The following is a 10,057-nucleotide window of genomic DNA, read 5'->3' on the forward strand; positions in this document are numbered from 1 at the left end:
TTTCTTTCTTTCCTTTCTTTCCTTTCTTTCTTTCCTTTCTTTCTTTCCTTTCTTTCTTTCCTTTCTTTCTTTCTTTCTCCCAAGATTAAATTCATCCTGGCCTTGAAAAACTTTTTGATTGCTGAGCAATTGCTGTGTATTCGTTAAACTGCTTTTTGCAAATTAAGGGTTGTCTGAGAATCTTTGCAGTATTTGGACTATTATTTTAAGCATGAACCTCTATGATGTAAAAAGCAGAGAGGCTAAATACAGAGGAATTTCTCTGATGTGCCTCATTATACCCATTGCAAGAGGAATTTACATTCGGTGTGGTGGAACATGCAGTCCCCTTTTTGTTTTGCAGATAACTATGGGAAGTATCAACTTGTGCTTCAAGAAGAAATTTGCTTAAATATCTCCAAGATAATGTTTTCACTATAACTTCTGACTTTCTGAGCCATATGACTTAGAAAGCAGGGACTTTAACAAGTGATGAAATATCATTCTTTTAGCCTGTGGGAATCTGTCCTGCCAGAGATACTAATTTACTTTCCACTAGGGTTGTGGGGAATATGCATCTCATGTGCCTTTAGATTCATAATGGAATCTAAAGTGCTGTTTCTGGGGTTTTTTTTTTTTTTTTTTTTTTTTTTTTTAGGGAGATGCCATCTGCATTTTTTAAAAAATATTGCTTGCCTTACATATTTGTGAGACTTGATAAGCTGTATCATAAAATGTCACAAAAGATAAATACTCTCCCTTAGCCCAAATCCAGAAATACCATCTTTTGAAGCTTGTTTAGAAGTGGGCAAAAGTTTGCTGTTCATATTGGACAGTATGTGCTACGTAGTGGAAGAATGGTAAAAATACTACAGTCAGTCAGCTGTTACTTACTGTATTGATTCAGCAGATGGGCCTGAACCCTTCTGCTGCAGAAACTCTAAAGCCTGACTTGTCTGTTCTGTTAAGTTGCTTTGAGTTTATAAATGCAAAAGCATATATCTGACATTCTTGGCTATGTAGAGTAGATAACAACCACTCTGTTATGGGCAATACCTTAGAGCATAAGGTTTGAGAAGAGCTCTGAGTGACTTCCTCAGCAAAGCTTCTGCTGATCTGGGAGTTCACTTGGTTATTAGCACCTGTGCTAGGATAACTGCAACTCTGTACCATGTATTCTGCACTTAAAGTGTACAGTAAAACAAATGTTGGTATGAAAATGAGCAGTGCCAATTTAAAGTGACTGCCTGTTATCTTGGACTGTTATAATGTTATCTCAAGTAAAAGCATGTTCCTCTTCAGTCCACTATAAATATTCAGCCCATCTTGGCTATCTAAGCAGAGAGAATTGTTGCATTTCTTTTCTCTGTTCTTTCTCTGCTGAGTTCACACAGCTACAGTGCTGAGTTGAGGGTGGTAAATGGAGAGGGTTTCTCACCCTTTAGGTGGCATGTGACCTTTACTTTTGATGCTGTGGCAGCGTGTTCTTTAGGGGATACATGTTGGCTTTAGACTAAATGATGCCCAGGCTGTTACAAGCAAGGAAGTGTTTTACTAGATTGCAAGAGCAATCTTGTTATGACTGCAGTGAACTTGCAAAAGTATATAAAAGCAAAGGAGAAGTTCTTAGTTAATCCTCTAATTCCACTGTAGGTCTGTCAGTAGCTAGTTTAAGCCATTTACAGGACCCATAAGAGACTTCAGATCAGTTGCTCTGATAAGGGGTTCTAGTCTTCTAACCTTTTGAAGGACTCTGTTCCAGTAATCCTCCCTTTCTTCCCCCTTTCCTTCTCTCCCTTAAGGTCATTACATTCCAGTTTCCTAGATGAAAGGATGTTACCAGAATTGTTGCACAATTCCTATGTGAGAACAATTGACAGGGTGGTGTCTCAGCTGGCCTTTTTTGGGTGGTCTTAAAAATGAAGCTGCATACTGCCAAGAAAGCCAGCTGCTGGAGGATTGCTGCAGTCCTGGCAGTCTTTTGAGGCCTACAGTTGAGCAGATATGGACAGAGCTCGGAGCTTCAGAAGGTGTTTGGTCTGGGAGGGGATTTGGAGGTCCTGTCCAAATGCTCAAGCACTGTTTGGGTACAAGTGGGACTAGCAGTGGTACTTAGTCACTGTTGTCTCCAGGTTCTGCTTGGTTTGTCTCTGTGGTCTCGGAAAACATGGTAAAACCGTAGTAGCAGTTAACAGCCTCCTACACTACCAGTGGGGCTGAACCAGCAAATATTAAGAGTTGAACTCTAGGTGTATGCTCTGTTACATAATATTGCAAACCCTATTTAATTAGCATGTGGCATCACTCTTCAAGTGCAGGAATTTATAGTAGAGTGGGAGACTAAATATGTTGAAGTGCAGAGGAGAGTAGTTGCACAGGATGCAGGAAGAAAGGGAAGTGGAGGGCAAAGAACCTCTGCCCAGTTCTTGTTTGATTTCTGGTGCTTTGCTTTACCACAACTTCAGAAGATGGCAATGACACATGGTGGGTAGTGATAAGACACCACTAAATATGTTTTCAAGTTTTTGGTAATATTGTTGTAGCCATGGGTGACAAGTTTTTAGTGAGGTAATAATGTCATTATTAGACTGATGGTTCTGGAGCAAAGTAAAAGCTGACAGGCTTTTGAGACCCACAGATCTGAAAAAGGCAAGTGTCTTCCAAATCTGTCAGTTGCTGTAGTAGGTGATTACATCTTGGTAGAGAACTGAAAACTGAAGGACTTGCGCATGAAACTTGTTTACATCTCAAAGCACTCTTCAATTTGTAAGGACAAATCTAGAATCATAAACTACTTTTATGGGAGAGAGTTTAAGGAGGACTGTGAAGCAATTGCCAACTACAAATTAAGGTTGCTCTTTAATCTTTAGGCTGGAAGGCTCCCAACAACTTGGAAAAGAGGGTGAATGTGTAGAGGGGAAAACTATAAAGATGCTTATGTTCCTTCTGCTTGAAGCACTGTAAACTCATTGCTTTATGGGAGCATGGAGAGAATGCATATATGGGAGAAGCTGTATTCCTGGTTTGGAAGAGGGGCAGATCACAGGAGTTGTATCCAGCTGTGTACGTTAACTTACTACTCTCATAGTGGTGAAATCTCATGTGTATTTTGATGGGATTGTACATCACTGATTTAAGATGTTGTTAGAAGTTGTGCACGTTTATATAGGAGAAAGGCAGATGCAGCTTTCTTGGAAGGTATCATAATTGCTTTTTTCTGCATGTAGATTGCTCTAGACATCTGTGTTTTTATTGTTTTTCTCAATGTTAGAAATGAAAGTAGTGGCTTTTGGCCCAGTACCTGTAGTATCTTGTAGTAGGCCTGTTTCTTTTTATTTTGCTCGGGATTTTTTTCACCTTCACTTGGCAGTCTTGGGTATTTTAAATAACCAAGTAATTGGTTCAGAGAACCACAAGAGAATGCTGGGTCCCTACTAGAGGGTCTGATCTGATGTGAGCCAATGAAAAAAGTGAGTTTCATAAGCACAAGATGCCATTGTATTTTACTGAAATCTTATTGCTTTTGGAGGTAAGCAGAAACTCTGGGGGAGAAAAGATTAAGTTAGTGAAGGAGAAGAGATGTCTGAAATGGCAGTGAATGCTGTTAAAAATACCAGCTCCTACCCAGTAATGATAGGCCAAGTTTTGCAAACTTAACAGGTTTCATCCTTTTTTCTCATGCTTTACCTCTGGAATTTTGCCTTTGATTGTGTGGTTGTGGGTGGAATGTGTGATACTTTTGGCTACAAAAACTATAAAGGTTTAATTACATTTGTTCTGACCTGGAGCAGGGCTATGTGGGTGTTGGATGTTTCTTTGAGACCTGGTGTTCCTTTTGGTTAATCACCTTGTTATCTAGAACTTTAAAGGAAGGTGATTAATATCTAGCAGCCAACTTCACTATGTGGTGTAGATCCGCACTGCTGTAGATTTAATGCTTCAGTATATGAATCGCCCATCTGGTGAAGTCAGTGTTTGGATAATCAATTATCCAGAAAAATACTCTGTGGACCAGAAACAAATAATTATAAATGTTACTTATTATAGTCTCATGAATGGCATCATGCTCAATCTCTTAAGCACATTAGATTATTCATTCACCAGAAATGCATTATCATCTGCTTAGGTGAGATGGTTGGAACTTTTTCTAGGCAATACAGAAACCTAGTACACTGTGCTAGGCTATAATTTAATTAACTGATAAATAGGTTGTCCTGTGCATATCTGAGTAACTGAAATACTTAAATTATACTAGCTGTCTAATGTCTTGTATGGTAATTTTGACAAATGTAAAAAAAAAATCCATACAGAATTGACTGAATACATTATAAATTGGCAGCTGCTGCTGCTTACACAAAGTGAGCTGGGTTGTCAGAATTAATCAGTTTAATTTAAACGCAGCTCATTTTAACTGAAAAAGGTTAGGGAGTAGCCACATGATCAGTTGAACAAGCAGGTATAAGGAGGAATGTAGTAATTTCCATTAATACAGACAAGCAGGATAAAACATGGCAAACAGCCCCAGCTGATTTGGTAGATTTCTATTCATTATTCAAAGTATAAGCAAACTCTTCAAGATGCAGATACCAGAAATTCTGAGCAAATTCTGAATCTTGTTTAAAAGTAGGTAACTGCCTTGTTTTGCCAGGTAGTACTTGATTAAAAACCTGATATGGAATAAACAGGGAGTGTTTGGACTTGATGATTGTGCTTGTCTTAGTCCATTTGGCTATAGCCTTATCAGGAAATGAGTGATTAATCTTGATAACATGAGGGAGAAAGACTGCAACTTCTAATTTGTATTTAATTTTAACACTTTCATAAGCACAAGTGGTACATTCATATTTGTACTTGAGCTAGAGGTCTTGTGTTGCAGTTATGCATGTAATTTATGACTATTGTGTTCACAGTCTTACCTAAATTTCTTTTCTAGGGAAAGCACGTGTGCAGCAGCTAGCAGAGAACACAAGATATTTCAGGAGACGACTGAAAGAGATGGGCTTTATCATCTATGGAAATGAAGATTCCCCTGTTGTGCCTCTGATGCTGTACATGCCAGCAAAAATTGGGTAGGTTTAACAGGATAACTTCTCATCCCTCTTCTTTGAAGCCAGGATAGTACAAGAATATTAAGACTTTTCTAAATATAAGAAAAGACTGGTTTGATATTTTTTGCTTTTATGATCATTACTGAGTCTTATGGAAACTTCCTATAAGTGATCTTGAGAAAATCAAGGCTTGTAGCTTGTAGCAGCAAGAAATCACTTCAGGGAAGCAATTTTACCACTACATGCTGTGTTATAAAAGTTGGGGTTTATTTCATTTTACTTATATGTAAAGTGTATATGTATGCTGAAGAGAAGCACATTAATATTAAAAGCCACTGGAGGAATCTTTCAACCAGCTCTGTATCAGAGTCAGCCAACATTTCCACAGATGAACTCTGAAAATGAAGAATGGAAAAAAAAAAGAAAAAAAAAAAGAGCAGGTGGGTGGGACACAGCAGCCTGTATTTGATGAATCCCAAGTTTTTTAAGATGTGTGGATTTAATAGCTCAGGTATTGTTACTGTAAATACTAGTAGAACTGTAACACATAGCTTTATAAATGCTTAGGAACTTGTGGGCTGCTGTGTGGATAATGTAAGTCTAAAATTCTGCAAGCAGGATATAATGTATATATTAAAATTCGTGCAACATAAAAGCCTGATTTCAAGGGCAACTTGGTTTTGACAGCTGCTTTTCAGTATCCATGCATAATGTAGTGCTCAACCAGCACTTTCAAATTTGGAAAGCACAGCTTCATTTTAAGCCATACAGAACATCTCTAGTGATCTTATAGTTCAGTTAGGTTCAGTCTAAGTACTGTAGCTCTGTGAGGGAACAAACATTTACCAGCACTTTGTATGAAGCTAGATAGTCTTCCTACACCCTTTTCAGTATAACCAAATTTAAAAGGCCTGTAACCTTTATCGGTGGTGTAGAGTCTGCAGTGTGCACCATCCAGCACACGGAGGCCTGCTGTTTCTACCACCCAGCTGCTCTACCAGTTAGTAAAATCTTTTCGCTGGAAATGTTCATGGAAATGTTTGTTAGCTGAGCAGTTAGGCCAGTAAATTAAAAAATGAGCAAGAACACAGATCTCTGAGAGTTGACCCTTAGGATCTACATCAGGTCTATTTCATCCTTTCTTTGTCTTTTGTAGTCTGTTTTTAAAATAGTTTGAGTGTACTAAATGGATACAAAATAAAGTGTATCAAGGTGCACCTATTTATAAGGAAAATAGTTGTAGCATGTTGTGATTTAACCCCAGCCAGTAACTAAGCACCACACATCTACTTGCTCACTCCACCCTGGTGGGATGGGGGAGAGAATCAGAAGATTAAAAGTGAGACAACTCATGAGTTGAAATAAAGACAGTTTAATGGGAAAGGCAAAAGCTGTGCAGAAGCAAAGCAAAATAAGGAATTCATTCACCACTTCCCATTGGCAGGCAGGCGTTCAGCCATCTCCAGGAAAGCAGGGCTCCATCATGTGTAACGGTTACTTGGGAAGACAAACGCCATCACTCTGAACATCCCCCAGTGCCGCTTCCTTCCCCCAGCTTTATATGCTGAGCATGATATCACATGGTCTGAGATTTCCCTTTGGGCAGTTGGGGTCAGCTGTCCCGGCTGTGTCCCCTCCCAGCTTCTTGTGCACCCCCAGCCTCCTCGCTGGTGGGGTGGTGGGAGAAGCAGAAAAGGCCTTGGAGCTGTGTAAGCACTGCTTAGTGGTAACAAAAACATCTCCGCATTATCAACACTGTTTTCAGTACAAATCTAAAACATAGCCCCATAGTAGCTACTGTGAAGAAATTAACTCTATCCCAGCCAAAACCAGCACATAGCAGAAGTAATATGCAGAAAAATAAAAAACCTAATAAATGGATATTATTTTTATGTGTTCTTATAAGCCTCTTAAGTTCATTGCTACTTCTCAAGACAAAGTCATTTCAGAAAGGATTAACCATTTCCTGTGGCCTATATAAACACCCACAATTGCCCTGCCATTCCAGAAAGGATCTAGATCTTCGTGCCTCTCATCACATAAATCACAGCCACTGATTTCTTTAATCCCTATTGTTTTGTTGAAGATACTATGTGTCAGTTGTATGAGATTTTTGCACCTTCCTTAAAAATATTTGTTATCAGATTAGATGATCTCGATTTACTGTGGCAATTCCGTGGTTCCCATGATAGGCACTTAGAAAGTGTTACATTCTGTGACACCATAATGTACTTTAATTGAATTAAATTGGTGAAAACAAACCATCTTGGAACTGCAGAAGAATCTGCTTTGGGGGATCGCAGCATGGGGCATTCCTTGTATAGTGAAACTTCTGAGTCAAAAATCCCTGTTTCCTCTCAGAAAGATTTCCAAGCTTAGGTTACAAATCCACTTAGAAACAGCCTGCTAAAAGACCAGCCTCTGCCACATATAATCTTTCAGCTTTGTTAGAACTTAATACAGTGAAACCTTTTGAGAAGGACCACCTTGGGATTGAATTAAAAAAAGGCTTTTGTGAACAGGCATTCTGCCTCTAAAAGAAAGCACTGGCAGCTCCAATTTGTGGTCTTACAGGCTTGCTTCAACAAAGGTCTGCATGTGTTAACATACTGAGACCTTCATGCTGCTGTTGCTTTGCCTCCACTGGTATCATTCTGACAATCTTTCTTGTTTTTTCTGTCAGTGCATTTGGGCGTGAGATGCTGAAGCGGAACATCGGTGTTGTGGTTGTGGGCTTCCCTGCCACCCCCATCATCGAGTCCAGAGCCAGATTCTGTTTGTCTGCAGCTCATACCAAAGAGATGCTTGATACGGTAAGTGTTTCATCTTGTCTTCCTTCTTGTGCCTTCTATAAACAGATACAGCAATTGTCTATTTGTTGTAGACTGGTTCAGTGTTTGGTATACAAACTAGTTGAACCTAATGTTTAAAGCCTTGTGTAGTAGAGCTGGTGATGGCACCATCTCTTTCCTTGCTTCAACAATGCAGAATGGCTGCCTACAGTAAATCTCTGGGACTTTCTTTTCCTATTTTAACTTATGAGAGAAAGTCTCATTCCTCTGGGACAAATGCTTTTTCCCCTCTTAAGAGTCTCTACCTTCCACTGAAACTTTTAGAAGGAAAAAATTCTGCTGCTTCTAGATGCAGAAGGGAAGGGAAGAAGAAAGCCTGAGAACCTCCAAAACATACATATTCTCAAAAGCATGTGCAAACCTCAGCACATGATTACCAGTGAGAACTTTTATTCCAAAGATCACTATTCCATTTTTTGTTTACAGCTTCAGAGCACTGTATCTTAAATGATCTTGTCCTAAATGAGTCTGTGTCATGTGCAATGACTCCTGCCTGCACTAAGCATGTTCCAGCGGGAATGGAGGTCTCCTCTAAGGAGGCCTGCATTACAATTAGGAGATGCTGCCTTAAAAATTAAAGTTGGAAATTAATCTCTGACTAATATAGGTGAAAAGGGATTATACGAATAAGCCTGACTATCCTTATTACGTTTTGGTGTCGGTGCTAACTACATTCATTTTTGAGTCTTCTGAATAGTCTTTGATGGACATGTACATGGGCTGTCTTAGGCTCTGTCAAAGTTCTCCATTGTATTCTTTTCTCTCCTTTGCTGTTATGTGACTTAGAACCTAAGCTAGGTTGAGTCATGACCTTGGACTTCAGGGGAGCAGACTCTGTCTTGTTCAGAGACCTGCTTGAAAGAATCCCATAGGATGAGGTCCTGAAGAGAGGAGGTGTCCAGGACAGCTGGTTGATTTTTTTTTTTTTCTTTTTTTTCCCCCATCCTGACCTACAGGAGAGAAAATGTAGTGGGAAACCTTCACAGATGAACAAACCAATAAAAACATAAAATGGAAGCATGTAAGAGGTGCAAGCAGAGACAGGTGATCCAGGAGTTAGAGAGAGACAGTGCTGACTGTGCAGGGATGGAGTCAGGAAGGCCAAAGTCCACGTGGAACTGAGTCTATCAAAGGACATGAAATGCAGCAGGCCGGGCTTTTGTGGGGATATTAGTAGCAAAAGGAAGAGCATAAAAAATGTGAGGCTGCTGCTGAATGACATAGAGATCAGGTGACATGCATGAGGCCAGGGTACTCAGTGCTTTTGTTGCCTCAGTCTTTACTGATGAGTCTTGCCTTCAGTAATCCTGGGCCCATGAGGTCAGTGGAAAAATATGGAGCAAAGACAACTTACCCTTGGTGTGAAGGAGGATCAAATAAAGGAACTTTTAAAGTGTACATACACAAGTCTGGGACCTGATAGGTTGCACCCGCAAGTATTGAGGGAGCTGGCTGTCACTGCAAGGCCACTCTTGATTATCATTTTTAGAAGGTCATGGTGACTGGGAGAGGTTCCTAAGGATTGGAAGAAAGCACATGTAACCACTGACTTCAAGAAGGGCAAGAAGTGTGGAACTGCAGGTTGAGAAGCCTCACCTTGATCGTTGGGAAGATGATGGAGAAAAAAAAAAAAATCCTTGAAACTATTTTCAGACATTTTATAGGCAAGAAGGTGATTGGGAGTAGTTATCATGGAGTTATGAAAGGGAAATCATGCACAGTGACCAGATATGATGAGGTGGTAACACTTCAGTACATGAACAGTAGATGTAACATATAAACACATAATTACTAATTGCTTGGAGAAAAAAAAAGCAAACTTTTCACACTTCACTGCCGCACAACTTTCAAATCAACAGCTGAAAATAGCTCTTTTTAAAATTTTGGTTTTGTTAGGAAAAATAGTAAGGTGGTGGGTGGTGTGTGCAGCTTAGTAATTTATATTTAGTGTCATTCTTTATCAGTTAAGCAACCTGCCGTGTATCTGTGGTGTTGTACTTGCTGCTTCTGAGTTGTTTCTGCCTTGTAAGGCCTGAGAGATTCTGCCCTGACACTTTAACAGCAGATTGCTTAAGGAGTTACTTCCCAGCTACTTGTCCTGCTACTCTTCCCATAATTATCCCAATTCAGTTGTTTCTGTTACAAATAAAAATTCTGGACAAGGCCCTTCCCCCCCCC

The 10,057-nt window shown here is 39.7% G+C and overlaps 1 protein-coding gene across 1 annotated transcript in view; it reads left to right on the forward strand.

Annotated features, from left to right (window-relative positions):
• The window catches only part of SPTLC2 (serine palmitoyltransferase long chain base subunit 2), a 72,013-nt gene that overhangs the window by 58,402 nt on the left and 3,554 nt on the right, over window positions 1-10,057 (forward strand). The window contains exons 10-11 of the mRNA XM_026849695.1: window positions 4,913-5,048; window positions 7,711-7,840. Of these exons, the coding sequence (XP_026705496.1) occupies window positions 4,913-5,048; window positions 7,711-7,840 (266 nt within the window). The remainder of the gene's footprint in view (window positions 1-4,912; window positions 5,049-7,710; window positions 7,841-10,057) is intronic.

This window comes from Athene cunicularia (genome assembly GCF_003259725.1).
Source record: "Athene cunicularia isolate RWA chromosome 5 unlocalized genomic scaffold, athCun1 chr5_part1, whole genome shotgun sequence".
Taxonomy (NCBI): domain Eukaryota; kingdom Metazoa; phylum Chordata; class Aves; order Strigiformes; family Strigidae; genus Athene; species Athene cunicularia.